This window comes from Podarcis gaigeae (assembly GCF_964106915.1).
Source record: "Podarcis gaigeae genome assembly, chromosome: 1".
In the NCBI taxonomy this organism is placed as follows: Eukaryota; Metazoa; Chordata; class Lepidosauria; order Squamata; family Lacertidae; genus Podarcis; species Podarcis gaigeae.
The window spans coordinates 116,617,087-116,633,033 of record NC_139678.1 but is presented as its reverse complement, the minus strand read 5'-3'; the positions used below and the strand labels follow the sequence as shown (position 1 = coordinate 116,633,033).

At 45.2% G+C, this 15,947-nt stretch overlaps 1 protein-coding gene across 1 annotated transcript in view; it reads right to left on the bottom strand.

Annotated features, from left to right (window-relative positions):
• Nucleotides 1–15,947, bottom strand: part of LOC310833208 (dynein axonemal heavy chain 11-like) — a 217,438-nt gene that overhangs the window by 175,302 nt on the left and 26,189 nt on the right. Inside the window, exons 14-23 of the mRNA XM_083715704.1 lie at nucleotides 15,383–15,541; nucleotides 15,161–15,283; nucleotides 14,885–15,007; nucleotides 10,394–10,618; nucleotides 8,787–8,878; nucleotides 8,397–8,523; nucleotides 8,146–8,295; nucleotides 6,812–7,045; nucleotides 2,874–3,005; nucleotides 569–729 (exon numbers count right to left, since the gene is read on the bottom strand). Coding sequence (XP_083571830.1) covers nucleotides 569–729; nucleotides 2,874–3,005; nucleotides 6,812–7,045; nucleotides 8,146–8,295; nucleotides 8,397–8,523; nucleotides 8,787–8,878; nucleotides 10,394–10,618; nucleotides 14,885–15,007; nucleotides 15,161–15,283; nucleotides 15,383–15,541 — 1,526 coding nt within the window. The remainder of the gene's footprint in view (nucleotides 1–568; nucleotides 730–2,873; nucleotides 3,006–6,811; nucleotides 7,046–8,145; nucleotides 8,296–8,396; nucleotides 8,524–8,786; nucleotides 8,879–10,393; nucleotides 10,619–14,884; nucleotides 15,008–15,160; nucleotides 15,284–15,382; nucleotides 15,542–15,947) is intronic.

Here is a 15,947-nt window from a genome sequence, read left to right as displayed (position 1 = left end):
TCGTCACAGTCCTGGACCTTTCGATATTTTATTCTTACATGTTCACTGGCAAATCATGAGATCGAGAAGAACCTCTAAGAAGATGGGACATGAAGGCCTACCACCTACCTCTCTTACAGCCACCTCCCTTCAACCAGTTTCAATGCGGTCCTCACCTGTCGGTCAGTGGCGTAATTACAAGCCTGGGGCTGTTTGGATTTGGATTTGATATCCCGCTTTATCACTACCTGAAGGAGTCTCAAAGCGGCTAATATTCTCCTTTCCCTTCCTCCCCCACAACAAACACTCTGTGAGGTGAGTGAGGCTGAGTGAGAGACTTCAAAGAAGTGTGACTCGCCCAAGGTCACCCAGCAGCTGCATGTGGAGGAGCAGAGATGCGAACCCAGTTCGCCAGATTACGAGACTACTGCTCTTAACCACTACACCACACTGGCTCCAAGGTATTTGTAAAAGTACTGAAACTGAGCATCACAAATGTCAACAAAGCACTTGTCCTGCTCTTCATCCCACCTACCACCTACCTCTCTTACAACCGCCTCCCTTCAACCAGTTTCAATATGGTCCTCACCTGTCGGTCAGTGGTGTAATTACAAGCCTGGGGCTGTTTCCAAGGTATTCGTAAAAGTACTGAAACTGAGCGTCACAAATGTTGACAAAGCACTTGCTCTGTTCTTCGTCCCACCTGTGGCGCAACTGCGATAGCCAAGTAAACGCCTGGCCGTTGGAAACCTGAAATGTAAAGAGGAAGAGAGCAACAGGTTAACAGATGTTTCCGGAAACAGCCCAAAGAGTAAGGAGAGAAAAGGGCGGTCTGGACTGCAGCCTTTCTGGCCACAGATGCTTCTTGCGCTGGCTGAACATAATCCGCTTTTGAAACTCCCCTGAATTTCAAAAGCAGCTTATCAAGTGCAGGGCTGCTGTATAAGAGCAAGGGGCAAAGGGATCCTACTGCCCCCACAGAGTTCCCTGCGTGGAGCCCGGTGGCCTATAGTTTAATGCAGAGATAAAGGGACCTCTAAGCTCCTTGGCCTCACACTTGAAGCTTAAGTAGGACCCAGTCACCAAGCAGAAGAAAACAAAACACTCTTTGCATACGTTTATTGGGCACAGCTATTCAATTTACCTCTTGAAACTATCAGTTGGTTCTGCAAAGGGCAAGCCATTGACAAAGCTCAGCTACTTTTCTCCATTTCTTATATTCCTTCCTTAAACACAAGCTACACAGAATATATATTGCCCTCAACAAGAGCTCAAATGCTTAGCACCTCGCATTGCAGTAGCCTAAACCACTAGAGCAGTGTTTCTCAACCTGTGGGTCCCCAGATGTTGTTGGACTACAACTCCCATCATTCCTAGCCAGCATGACCAGGTCAGGGATGATGGGAGTTGTAGTCCAACAACATCTAGGGCCCACTCTGGTGAGACAGTCTGCGGGCAGGTAGGGTTTCAGTCTGCATACCAGATGGAGCTGATAAACAGCTGCCCTGGACACAGAATTGACCTGTGCCTCCATGGACAGCTGTGAGTCCAAAATGACAGGCTGCGCACCTGGTCCTTCAGGGGCACAGTTACCCCATTCAGGACCAGGGAGTCCTCCACACCTGCCCACCTCCTGTCCCCCCAAAGCAGTACTTCTGTCTTGTCAGGATTCAACCTCGATCTGTTAGCCACCATCCATCCTCCAACTGCCTCCAAACACTCACACAGGACCTTCACCACCTTCACTGGTTCCGATTTGAAAGAGAGGTAGAGCTGGGTATCATCCGCATACTGATGAACACCCAGCCCAACCCCCCTGATGATCTGTCCCAGCGGCTGCATGTAGATGTTGAAAAGCATGGGGGAGAGGACAGAACCCTGAGGCACCCCACAAGTGAGAGCCCAGGGGTCTGAACACTCATCCCCCACCACCACTTTCTGAACACGGCCCAGGAGGAAGGAGCAGAACCAGTAGCCCCAGCTCCCAGCCCCTCTAGATGGTCCAGAAGGAAGTTATGGTCAATGGTGTCAAAAGCCATTGAGAGATCCAGCAGAACTAGGAAACAGCTCTCATCTTTGTCCTTAGCCCGCCAGAGATCATCGACCAGTGCGACCAAGGCAGTTTCAGTCCCATGATGAGGACTGAAAGGTTTATACTACAGTGCCACCCAGTCCCTATAAGAAGCTGCAAGGTACATGCCCCTCCATCCGGTCTCTCCTTCTCTCAGCATCTGCTACCTGAAGAAGCTGCATCACTCTGCCTAGTAAGAGAGCCATTCCTCAGTGCAGCCTACTGAGAGCATCTTGCTCACCCACCTCCCTAAAAAAGAAAACCCAAACCTGTAATGGCCTTCTGCGTGCAAGACATGAGCTTTACCACTAAGCTGTTAGTACACACACATTTTGAGTGAGGCCTAGAAGGAGCTTTTAAGTTATCATTGACGTCTTGCCGGGTGGGGGGTGGGCAGCCAACAATGCACTAAAAGAAGAGAAGAGAAAGTACTCTGCCAAATTAATATCCAATCATAGTATTTTATACAATTTAAATCGCAAAGCCAGCTGGAATAAATGCACATTTTCATGGTAACATTTAACAGGTCTGGGACAGATCACGGAGAACCTGCTGTCACTTTATAGCATACATTTTTAATAAGACACTTTAAACATTTGGACAAACACACACATATCTATATATATTTAAATAGCATTTTTTTCAACTGGTAAATGCAATTATCTTCAGTCCTGAATCAAAAGAAAAAGGACAGAAATTGACTGGATCAAAATATTCTGTCATCATTATACATAAGCAACCCGAAATCTTTTCAACAAATGAAATTATTCTTTATCTTATGCTTTTAAAAATGCATTAGGGTAATTGCTCTGCAACAAATTACCTTCTGTGCTATAAGCTTGGCTACAACATCTCTAGCATGTACATCAATTGTGCATATTGTCATGATCTTCTGACGATCTCCAGGGGTGAGTTCCCCTAACAGCATGTTTATAAGGGCGTTCAGTTGAGCAATCTGCAAAATAATTATATTTCAATGGAGATATTACACTGTGAAGGGAAAAAAACCTATTATATGTCAAGTGCTAAATGGAGCAGTTCTGGTAGCAAGGCATACTTATTGGTGCTTTTAATCAACGCAAATAACTTTTGCAAACTAATAGTGGTATTGTTTTCTGGTAATTGTAATTTGCTTCCTTAATAACAAAGATACACTTTTCAGCTAGTAGCCATTACTTTTATTCCAATATGAATTAAATACTGGTGGGCAGACTCATTTGTACTGCATTTGCTTTAGTGTTCAGCGTGATGGAATTATTAAGAGGTTGAAATGCAGCACATATCATACAGCATTTTAGAAAAACAATCCGCAATAGCCAAACGGTGCTTTGTTATTTAAACTCCTTTATCAAGATTAAGGGGGGGGGGGAGAGAGGATTGTGTTCATTTATTCTGCTGCATTAGGAGTACAATCATATGTTTAAGATCTGAAGGCTGAGGTGCTGTAGAATTGGGCAGAAGCCTATCATGTCAGTGGAATGCCACTCCTGTGTAGGAAAAAGGGAGAAATTAGATTCAGTTTGCATTTAAAGGTGAACGAATGTGTCTGATGACTTTCTGCTACTATGAGCGGCTGTGGTGGTGGTGGTTAGGGAACTGTTCTCTATTGTCTGCACTGTGGCTTCGAGTCCAGGAAGTCCCTCTCAGTGGCGTAGCGTGGGTTGTCAGCACCCGGGGCAAGGCAAGTAATTTGCGCCCCCTAACCCCTAACCTGCCACCGCTGCCAGCTTCTTCTTGCTGCTGCCTGGTCTGGTCTGGTGTGGTTCTCTCCCACGCTCAGCGCTGCACTGGGCGGCCGCTGCACTGTCCCTCCCCCAGATAGTTCCTCACTCTCTCTCCGCACCGCACGCCTGGCACCCACCCCCTCCACAGTGGGCAGCGACCCGGCGGCTCGGATCGGATTCGCACAGCCAGCACTTCAGTGAGAGAGAGTGAGTGAGCCAGGTAGGGGCAGAGAGCTGCGAGTGCGAGCGCGCCCCCCCAGATGTTGCGCCCGGTGCGGCTGGCCCCCCCTGCACCCCCACGCTACGCCACTGGTCCCTCTCCTTTGCAGGCATGGGAAAGGTGAGTGGAACCATCTCTCTTATCCCTCTGGTAAGGCTTAAACTCCCCTCTCCTGCTTCCTAGTCTCATGCCCATTGCAGAGCACTAGACAATGGCTGCTATCAGGGTGTACCTGCCATTGTTGCAGAACCTTGGTGACCAGGCTCCCTCCCCCTCCCCGGGTGACTCTGGAACCCTTGTTCTACGAAGGGCTGTGTATGCTCTATGCCAGGGGTTGGCAAACTATGGTCCACGGGCCAAATGAGGCCCGCAAGGGTCGCTAACCTGGCCCGGCCGCTGTCTGAGCTCCCTGGGAAAAAAGACAAGAAAGAGGGAAGCCGCTGCTCCTTCTCACGCAAAGTCCTCCTTCAGGAGGTGCAGGAGGAGGAAAAGGAGGAGGCGGAGATGCCGCTGGTGGGAAAAGAGGCACCATCCAGGACGGGGGAGGAGGCGAAACATTTACGGGGGGGAGAGAAAAGAGAGAGGGTGGGGAGAACAGGCAGGAGCTCTCCCCGCTGGCTGCGCGGCGGCAGTATACCTGAAGGAGCGTCTCCACCCCCATTGTTCTGCCCGGACACTGAGGTCCAGCGCTGAGGGCCTTCTGGCGGTTCTCTCATTGTGAGAAGCAAAGCTACAGGGAACCAGGCAGAGGGCCTTCTCGGTAGTGGCACCCGCCCTGTGGAACACCCTCCCATCAGATGTCAAAGAGATAAACAACTACCTGACATTCAGAAGACATCTTAAGGCAGCCCTGTTTAGGGAAGTTTTTAATGTGTGACATCTTAGTGTATTTTTGGTCTTTGTGGAAGCCACCCAGAGTGGCTGGGGAAACCCAGCCAGATGGGCAGCTGTCAGGGAACTGACATCAGAGCCAGAAGTTGAGGCAGGGCTCCCAAGCGATGCCGGAGAAGGGCCAAGCAGGGAGAGAGGGAACTCATTGGCTGGGGAAGGAAATCAGCTTAACACCAGGGATAAAGGGGGGCGGATGGGGGAATCGGAGAGGGGGCTCCAGGACTCTTCGCTGGAGACCAGCGGGGAGAGCACAGGTCCTCCGCTACCCACACCCACCCTGCGCAGAAGACTTCCGCGCAGGGAAAGTAGGCGTAGACTTGGCGTCAAAGAACTTCTTTGATGGAAGAAGTTCAAGAAACGCCCACTGACGGATTCTGCTAGCGACTGAACAGCCACGAAGTGAAGGGCTGTCCAGCCAGGAAAGGTTTAACCAGGCCACCTAGCCAGGAGTGGTGGCAACTTACGCACGAGCAACCCCATATAACCACTACAGCGGCGTACAAATAATAAATTATTATTATTATTATCTGGCCTCCGCTGCTGGCAGGAAGGCCTCTGGAGACCTTACTGCAGTCCAGAGCTCGCCCCGCCGCCAGTGCAGCGGTGATTCAGCCTCCGCTGCTGGCGGGAGGGCTCCCATACCACCCCCCAAAGCAAGGAAGAGGTGCCGACAGCAGGAGGCCCAGCAGGTCGCAAGGAAGCACCAAACCCAGGAGAGGACCCCCCTCCGAACAATGACTATCATCAGTGCAGGTAAGAATTTTTATCATCTACAATACCGTCTGGCCTGCCTGGTGCTCTTGCATGGAGCGTGTCCTTTTAAAATGCATCTGTGGGTTATTTGTGGGCCCCTCCTGGTGTGCATAGTGTGCATAGGAATTCATTCATTCCCCCCCCCAAAAAAAAATATAGCCAGCCCCCCCCCATGATCTGAGGGACAGTGGACCGGAAAGGTTTGCCGACCCTTGCTCTATGCAGCCCCACTGAGCAGGGAGGCTGTGTTTTATGCCTTCTTCCTCCCTTCTGTGTTTACGTGGCTCATCAGACAGCAAGGAGGAGAAGCAATAAGTGGATGTGAACTCCTGCTTGGAAAGGACGCCTGGGATCTGCTCCACATCCAGCCACTGAGATCTTTTGATGGAGCCCACTTTTATTCATGTATTTGTTGAAAGGAACTTGAATACTGCTGAATATTTCGCAAATTCAGCAGTCCCTCATGACTAGTGTGGCAGGCCATCCCCTGCGGAGCTCGCTGCCAACAGAATACTGACATGCTTTCTTTTAGAGTTTTTTACAAACTGTACTGAGTTCAGACAAGCCTTTGGGACACGAAATTTTTACCAACCAGTTTTTTTAATGTTTGTTTTGATGCCCTTGTAGTATTGTTTTTATGCGTGCACTGCCATATTCATTTTTGTGTGGGTGTGTGCCATAAATATTTTAATAATAATAATTGGTGCCGGAGGAGATTCTTGAGAGTCCCATGGACAGCAAGAAGATCAAAACTATCCATTCTTAAGGAAATCAGCCCTGCGTGCTCACTGGAAGGACAGATCCTGAAGCTGAGGCTCCAATACTTTGGCCACCTCATGAGAAGAGAAGACTCCCTGGAAAAGATCCTGATGTTGGGAAAGATGGAGGGCACAAGGAGAAGGGGACGACAGAGGACGAGATGGTTGGACAGTGTTCTTGAAGCTACCAGCATGAGTTTGACCTGTGGGAGGCAGTGGAAGACAGGAGTGCCTGGTGTGCTCTGGTCCATGGGGTCATGAAGAGTCGGACACGACTAAACAACTAAACAACAACAACAATAAACTGTCAGCAGCAAAGGCTATTTCTGGAGCTGATGCTGGGACATTTGTGTTGCAAGCTGTGTGTTTTGTGGCACGTTACACATGCTCCCCTTTCGAGGGCTATTGCACTTGCCTGTTTGCGGTTGTAATCTTTCAAGGCCGTTTCAAAGCCTTCCTCGAGCCGGTCAAAAGCCATTCTGACATCAGCTGCCCACCAGATTTGACTGCTGGTTAAAGCCACTTGGGCTGGGAAGTCAAACAGCCACTGGTCTCGGGACCTATCTTCGTAGGCTGCCACAGCTTCCATTATATTCTGTTTGACGGTCCTGTGCATGGCCTCCTCCAAAGAGCTTAACCAGCATTCTGCCTGAAGCATGTAGACAGGCACACCGATATTATAGAGTCAAGCAGTAGAAAAACCCACTTCTTTTTAACGTGCTTTCGTGCCTCTTTCATACAATGTACACAGACAAAGGAATAGAAGGGAAATCATTCATTCAGATATGTCCTTAGTCTCAGTAATTCCTGCATGAACCTCCCCATTCACTCCCCCTGCGCTCGACAACAGGGGGAGCTCCTCTCCAATTCTGAGGTTCTAGGACTCTGTGCTTTTAGGTGGTGCCTATCAATGACCTTTCACACAAGGTCCTGTTTTTTGCAGGTTGCGTGAGATTGCAAGTTCCTCTGCTTTCCTTGGACCTAGAATTCCAAAAGCCCTTAAAGAGATGCAGGAAGAGGCTGCTGGCAGGCTGATAAACACAGTACAGCGGTACCTCGGGTTAAGCACCTAATTCGTTCCAGAGGTCCGTTCTTAACCTCGAACTGTTCTTAACCTGAAGCACCACTTTAGCTAATGGGGCCTCCCACTGCCGCCGTGTGATTTCTGTTCTCATCCTGAAGCAAAGTTCTTAACCCAAGGTACTATTTCTGCGTTAGCGGAGTCTGTAACCTGAAGCATCTGTAACCTGAAGCATATGTAACCCGAGGTACCACTGTATTAAAAACACACATATATTTTTTTAATTGGTTTTCACATATTACTTTACAATTCCGATGTACCAAAGCCAACACCATTTCCTCCCCATCCCCCCATACATTTACATTTCTATTTCCTCAATCTATCATATTATTCTTTTCTCCTTCCTCCCACTTCCCTCCCCCCACTCGATTTCCTCCACATTATACAATTTACAATAATCTTTGCATTCTACAACCTTCTCAAATCATCTATATATTCTTATTATCTTTCCTTACTAATTTTTCTTCCAACCATGTATTAAAAACATATTGGCTATGCTTCCCAACTGCTTCTGACCTTCCTTTTATTTTATTTTATTTTTAAAACAAAACAAAACAAAACACTTGATTTGCACTGACTTGCTGTGGACTTTGCTAAGCTAATTGTTCTCAGTTCCAACTCCAGATATGATACCCTTCTCCTGGCTTGCTCTCTGCCTCTGGATTTACCTGCCCCTTGCAGAAACAGGGCTCCGAGAAGACCACAAACTCTCCTTCTCTGCTGTACATCCCTATGGCCATTTGTATTTCAGTGTTTGTGTCCTCTTCAAATTTAAGGTCGGCTACATTGTCAAAGAGCTTCACCAAGTGCCTGGTAATCTGTTGACCAGGTTTACAAAGTTAATAATGTTATGGCTTCAGTTTGCTGCCATCAAGAATTAGCAAAGCAAACAACGTCAGTGGGAGAAGAAGAAAAATACCTGCTTGGGATGCGTTCCTTTAGAGATGATTTCTAACAAATCCACTGCAGAGACAAAATAGAATCTTGGAAAGGTGAGTCTCTTGGCATCTAAGTAATCAGCTAAGGATTTCTCACAAAGTGTGAGCCTGAAAAACAAAGTCCACAAATGTAAAAGAAAGAAAGACAATGATTTCTAACATAAATTAGAATTGCCAGTGAGGTAGTCACCGGAGTCAAGTACCCATAATCTATCTTGCAGAAGATAGATTGCTGGCAGATCACTGAGCAAGGGTTTTGATTTTCAATTATAGCAACAAAAATTCTCCCCTCCTTCCCACAAAAAGGGCTTTTAGAACCCTGTTCAGATGTATACTTCCATAAGTAAGCCTTAAATCCATTTAAGTCAAACCTTTGTTGAAGAACTTCCAGTTTTCCAAGTAATCCCATCTGGTTTGTTACTTCTATGACTTTTTTTGCCTTCACCACCACAGCCATAAGTTCCTGAACAACCAAGAGGGAGGAAAAAGCAGAAGGAAATGAAAATAATATTTCAAAGTGGGATGGAGCTTCTTTTTGAGAGTCAATAGGGCATTTCAAGCGGAGTGTTGCATTTGCATAGGGAAGAGGGTGAAAATCTCTGCTCAGCCATGACTGTGAATTTAAGACAATCTGGCTAAGTCATATTTAGTCTGAAAAAATATGTCTGTTGGAATTACCTGCTTTATGTGGTTAATTGTGAGAAAGGATCTGGGCAAAGAGGTTGAATAATAGTAGGAGTAAGTGATGCCAATAAAGGTATTTGATTTGATTTGATTTAGTAATAGTAGTAGTAGTAATTGGTTCCAAGGTGGGATACAAAAAAAAAAAAATAATTCAAAATTTTAAAGTAATTAAAACAAATTACCATCATGGGACTAGAGTGGGTACAAAACACACACATCTCAAGTGTGAGAGGCCAGGGTAAAGAGATGCATATTCAGCATTCAACTTCATTATACAGTAGTTTATTATTATAGTAGTAACACAGCTTTGAAGACGGTCTTTAAGCTGTCACCAGATCAACATGACTACCCCTTGGAATTTGTATTTATGTAAGAAACGTGTCACATTAAAAACTTGAAACAAAAGCTAGTTCTGTCCATTATACAAAAGTATTTCTGCACAACTGCTTGAAAGTGACTCTTGATGACCAAATCTGACCAGATGAGTGACAATTCAATAGCCTCTAAAAATTCAGCAGCTACAGTGGTGCCTCGCAAGACGAAAATAATTCGTTCCGCGAGTCTCTTCGTCTAGCGGTTTTTTCGTCTTGTGAAGCACGGCCATTAGCGGCTTAGCGGATTAGTGCTATTAGCGGCTTAGCGGCTATTAGCAGCTTAGAAAAAGGGGGGGAGGGAAAAAAACTCGCAAGAACTCACAAGACGTTTTCGTCTTGCAAAGCAAGCCCATAGGGAAATTCGTCTTGCGAAGCACCTCAAAAACGGAAAACTCTTTTGTCTAGCGAGTTTTTCGTCTTGCGATGCATTAGTCTTGCGGGGCACCACTGTATTGAGTTTAAGAGAGATTAAAATTGCAGGCTTTCGGTTCTGGTTTGCCTTAATGGACGCAGCTCCCATGGCAGCGGGAGAATATAGGCGATGGAAAAACAAGGATGATAGAGGGTAATCATTATTGCAAATTCCTCCCAGGGGCGAGGGAGGGGAACGGGCTTCACTCACAGGCTGTCTCGTTACCTGGTTCTCGCTCTAGCATGGAATGCAGAGGCCAGGGAGGCGCTGAGTGCAAAAACACTTTGCCTGGCGAATACCCTCCTACACCGCCCTTAAGAAGCTGGGGTTCCCCTGTTAATTAGAGCTTAATTGAACTAAAGTACATGTGCATACCAGAAGAGATGAATTACAAATTGCAGAACAAACCAATTGCGAGGACTTTAAGGTTTGAATTTGAGATAAGTCTTCATTCTTTTCTCTCTCACATAGTTTATGGAGAAGGAAAGATTGAGATGCTTGTTCATACCTTGAAATCCTTATCAATCCCCTCAAATCTTTTAGCATCTTCTGAAAGCTGCTTCCGTATATCCTCAGAATTGGTGAAAATACTCTGGAGATGAGCCCAGGTTTGCTGCACTTCCAGCCACAGTGAAATTACCATGTCTGCTACCATTAAGATCTTTTGCCAGCTACTGACCTCCACCAGGAAATATTCCACATATTTACTCATCAGGATGTTCTGAAGCAGCACCTGCAACAATATTTGAATACAGCCATGTACGGTATTTATTAATTTGCAATTTATATTTATTAGTTGCCTCTTAAAATGATTTAACTAGGTTCTATAATATATATCAAATATAAACAAGGGCAGGATCTACATTGATCTGTAAAAATGTTATTAAATGTAACGTCATATAACTCTCAATGCAATTTTCCACTGTCGAGGGCTCGCTGCTCTACAGCACCCTCTGGTGTCACATTTTAATAACACATTTCTAATGTTATAAATGACCAATGTACATCCGTCCAAGGTTAAGACTAGGAGTGAATGAGTCTGTCAGTTTTGTTTTCTCTCTGCTTCTCATTTTTCAAAGTTTACTATTTGCCCCATTTCCACATTTAAGAAGTCCACATGAAAATTCATATAGATTTTAATGGGCATTTCTCCCAATGTATGTATTTTGTGTGCAATTTTGTCTAATAATACACGCTCCCACAAATATTTTTTGCTAATATACTGCAGTTTTATAGATAATATTCACTTTCTGGTGGGAGAACTACAGGATAAAATTTAGAGAGGTGAACCTTTTGAAGGTTAGCTGTTTTTCAATTCACTTACCGATTCAGGAAATTTTGCATTGAAACAGTATTTCCTCCCATCCCTAATTTAAACAATGATCGTCATTTGGGTTACATTCCTCTTGCCACTCTTCCCAGAGGACAACCAAGATGGTTTTAGTGACAAAACCAGGCCTGAACTCCAACTGAAATGGATTTAGAAATTCAGTATCCTCCATGGGTAACTAGGCCCAGTTCCCTAAGTCTGCAAGTCATCCCCTTTCTGCTAGAATGACAAGCAAAAACATTGTCACATGATCATGACTGAACCCCAAGTTCGTCTGCCAGAGTCCAAATTATGGAAATTCATCCAACAATATGGGACTATACAGCATAATGGCCTTCTCCACAGATGAACTGCAAGAACTGTGGAATCTAAGTTGTGGTGGATGCAAACAATTGTACCCTCAAAATGACTCTTACATATGTCATAACATGCCACTGAGGGCTCTGCTACACCATCCAAAGGGCCAGAGCTTAAGAGGCCTCAAACCACTTAGGAAAGGTCCACTGGGAAATATTGAGATGGTAGCAATGGTGGCTAGTGGAAAAGAATTGATTCTTCAGCACCATCACTGCTGCGGAACAAGGCTTGAAAATGAGTTTTCCTCCACTTGTATTCTAGTTGCCTCTCAACTCCTTTCATTGTCCCCAACTTGTCCTGCACCAAAGAATTGTATTGGCTCTGCCTAGCAGGGGAAAACTCCAAGGAACAATTAACATTTGCCCAGATCACCCTGCATTTCACAACCATGCCAGCACAGGAATCTGACAAAGTTCTTTAGAACCCACCAGCCTCTGTAGGGATGGCCTGTCTTAATAGATCCCTCACCTTGCAGAGGGAACAAACTGACACAAGTCAAAAACTCAGCAGGAGGTCATCTGACTATGACAAAGGAGGAGTTGCAAAACCCCCACTTTAGACCTGCTACTTGTCTTGGGCTGGTGATATATTGGGGTAGTCCTATGCTAGTCATGGCAGCCAAACACCCCATATCCAAGTGGTCTCAGCATAAACACTGAGATTCCCCCAAGACAACTGCCCTGGGACTCCTCAGCAATGAGACCACTTCAATCAGCTCAGACTGGGAGACTGACAAGCAGCTGAGTGAGAAGCACACCGACAGAATCCCTAGCACATTCTGCTAACACAAACACACTCCAGATCAGCACATAAACAGACCAGGAACCTGGACAGAGAGGGGGAGGGAGAATTTTTATACACCAAACCCTCCACCCCGGACCCTCCAGCCTGTTCTGGTGCTGAGTGCCAGGAGGGCATAATAGGAAAGTCAAACTCCTCTGAGCTCTTCATTACATAATGCTTATTTTAACTACTATGATTATGAAGAAAAGTGGGACCTTGAACCATTACTGTAGTGTGAAGTACTCCCGTTCAGTGTCCTGGTCAGCCATACCCATCTCCACAATATTCTACAGTGGTACCTTGATTGTCAAATGGCTTGGTTCCCAAACGCCACAAACCTGGAAGTGAGAGTTCCGTTTTGTGAACATTTTTTGGAAGTCGAACGTCCAGCACAGATTCCATGGCTTCTAGTTGAGTGCAGGAAGCTCCTGCAGCCAATTGGAAACCGCCCCTTGGTTTTCAAACTGTTTCGGGAGTCGAACGGACTCCCAGAATGAATTAAGTTTGACAACTAAGGTACCACTGTATTCCATTTCCCCTCCCACATGGTTTATCATTCCTTTTCCGCAAGTCAGCCAGAATTTTATGGTCACTGAGTACCTTCAGTCCTCATTAGGTTATTTTTTGGGGGGTAGAGGAAAGAACTGTCTTCCCTTACGTTTTTGCTAAGGATTCTTTTTTGTAAGCATCAGCAGTCATGCCTGAACATCAGATTTTTTTCCCCTGAAGCATTTGCAAGCACTCCACTTAACTAGTGTGTGCTTAGTTTACTGAAGTCAACCTGTCAATAATTTGACACAGTAAAGTAGTGACTCAGCATTTAATTACTGCCAGTTTTCTCAACCCATGGCATCATTTTTTTGCAGCTACCTCAATGACAGCCTCATAAAAGTCATTCTTGTGAACGGGTCCAGAATGCAATTTGCATCAATCAGTTCAATGAGAACACACTGTGGTTGTGCTTTTTTAAATAGCCCTAGGAACTGCAGTCCCTATAAACCACCATCAGTGCATTTTTTTCTGGGGGGACGCAGGGGTACGCATACCCCTAAACATTTTGTGAATCATTGAGGGGCAGCATTTCAATATGAATAGGACAATGAGAGTACCTCTTAACATTTTTTAGGGGGGAAAGCACTGATTCTGATGATTCAAAAGAAACGGAAAGCTTAAGCAAATTGTTTTTTTCACAGCCAGTGGAAAATCACCACAATATGTGCCTGCCATATCTGAACGGAGAGTTTATTTCAGAGATTAGGGGACATCACAGAGAAAGCCCTCCTCTAAGTTGCCGCAGGACGAACACCTGCAGCATAAGTAATAGTTTTGGGTACAGACCAACCAAACTGGAATGTGTACAAATTATTGCCAGTTTCTGTTTACCTATAAATGTTGTCATCACAGATTGTCTAAGTGTACCAATTAGACTAGAATATTTTGTTTGTTTGTTTGTTTGTTTGTTTGTTTTAAAAGCTTTCCCTACCCCCCTTCTCCCTCTGAATAGCACTTTTGATTGTGTTTCATTGTGTTTTTTAATTGTTTTTCAATTTGACTCAAGATTTTGAAAAGGCAGGGTATATAAACAGATTTTAAACTCCTGAGATCAATTTCATGTTTAGTACCTCCCAAAAGAAATGCCGTCAAAAAGATGTTGAAAAGTGTGGTGCACCCGATAGAACCAGAGAACAAGAACCAATCATTCATGTAGGACATGAGTAGGCAAACTAAGGCCTAGGGGCCGGATCCGGCCCCAATCGCCTTCTAAATCTGGCCTGCGGAAGGTCCGGGAATCAGCATGTTTTTACATGAGTAGAATGTGCCCTTTTATTTAAAATGCATCTCTGGGTTATTTGTGGGGCATAAGAATTCATTCATTCCACCCCCCCAAAAAAAATTATAGTCCGGCCCCCCACAAGGTCTGAGGGACAGTGAACTGGCCCCCTGCTGAAAAAGTTTGCCGACCCCTTCTGTAGGATGTGTGGTGCCAAGTGTAGCAGTATGATCTCTTGCAGATAATATGCATTCATAAAGATCTACTGCATTTCTAAAATTTGTTTTGACTTGACAAAAATTAAAAACTCTGGAAAATCAGGAGGGTTGTGATGTGGGTTAAAACAATTTAATATCTAATATAAAAAAACCTATTTGCGTTGTTTTGTATGTATTCTTAAAAAGTGCATGGAAATATTAGACGGCATTGTTTCTGTTTAAATGAACTCTCAGGGGATCCCATCCAACGACTTACAATCACGCTAATGTGGCTCACCCGCAGAACTTCGAAGTCTTCCCTGAGATGCTGGAGGGATCTCTTGCTTATGGCTATTGTTTGGAACAATAACGGGTTATGTACTTCGCATTTGACACAATACATCGACTGCTTCTGGGAAATAAGGGCTAGAATTGAAAAGGCCACACACACAAAGTTCTGCATGATCCTCCAAAATGCTCTAAGAGTTGGATAATGACTCTAAATAGTTGGCAGGCGTGCTACATAATGCCTTGGAGAAAACATTCAGAGCAAGCCATCACCTGGTTGTCTTCTAGTGTTTCTATAAGGTTTTCGTCGGATTTCAACAATGGCGTGCCTGTGCTGTGATGTTCTTCATAGGAGAAATCCATAACACCCCATGTCTGATTGATTTCCATGAGTGCCTGTGGAAAAAGAAAACAAATCGGTTCCACGAGGGCCGCCCTGGTCCTGTTAACACTATATGCACATCACGCCCCTGACTTCAGTGTCATTAGGACGGTTGACTATTTCCTACGAAAGCAGCTGTTGCTTATAATACATTAGCTGTGGCCTACTTTTTCTATTGCCATTTCTTTCACAGCTTTATCCACAATATGTTTCACTTCATCTTCTACCCTGTGGAGCTGGAGAGCTAAAAGGTCCCCTAGTGTAGTGTCTTCGTTCATGACAAAGCAGACCTGGGAAACGAAATTGAAAAGAAAAGTCATTTGCAGCTCAGGATAAGATATGGCATTTGTGTGCACACAGTTCCAGTGTACGAAGCCAAAAAGCTATACCCCTGTTGCAGCCATAAGTTGTTGCCAGTGTCTTTTCCGGACCGCAGGGTTCTGAAGTTCATTCACTGCTCTCAAGGAGGTTAACAAATTCTTAACTGTTGACTCTAATCCCACATATACATGCCAAGCACGTATTCCTTTATCCAAAGTCTTCATGTCCTGTGTGGTACAGAAACCGTGAAAAGCAAGCAAGCAATGGGAGACAGATGTAAAACACAAAGTTGCTTTCAGAAACTACGTAAATGCTTAAGCCAGGCTTGGCAAACTCGGCCCTCCAGATGTTTTGAGACTACAATTCCCATCATCGCTGACCACTGGTCCTGTAAGCTAGGGATGATGGGAGTTGTAGTCCAAAAACATCTGGCGGGCCGAGTTTGCCTATGCCTGGTTTAAGTTTTCAGTAGGCCAGATATCATCCAAATGTAACACTTTGGGTGGGGGCATGTATTGCACAATGAAGGTCCTTTGCAACTGCAATGCTTCCTACTAGAGATTTGTTCAATTGACCAAACAGGGGGTGCTCAATGCATTGACTGGGTGGGGCGCTGAGATCAGAGGTGCCATC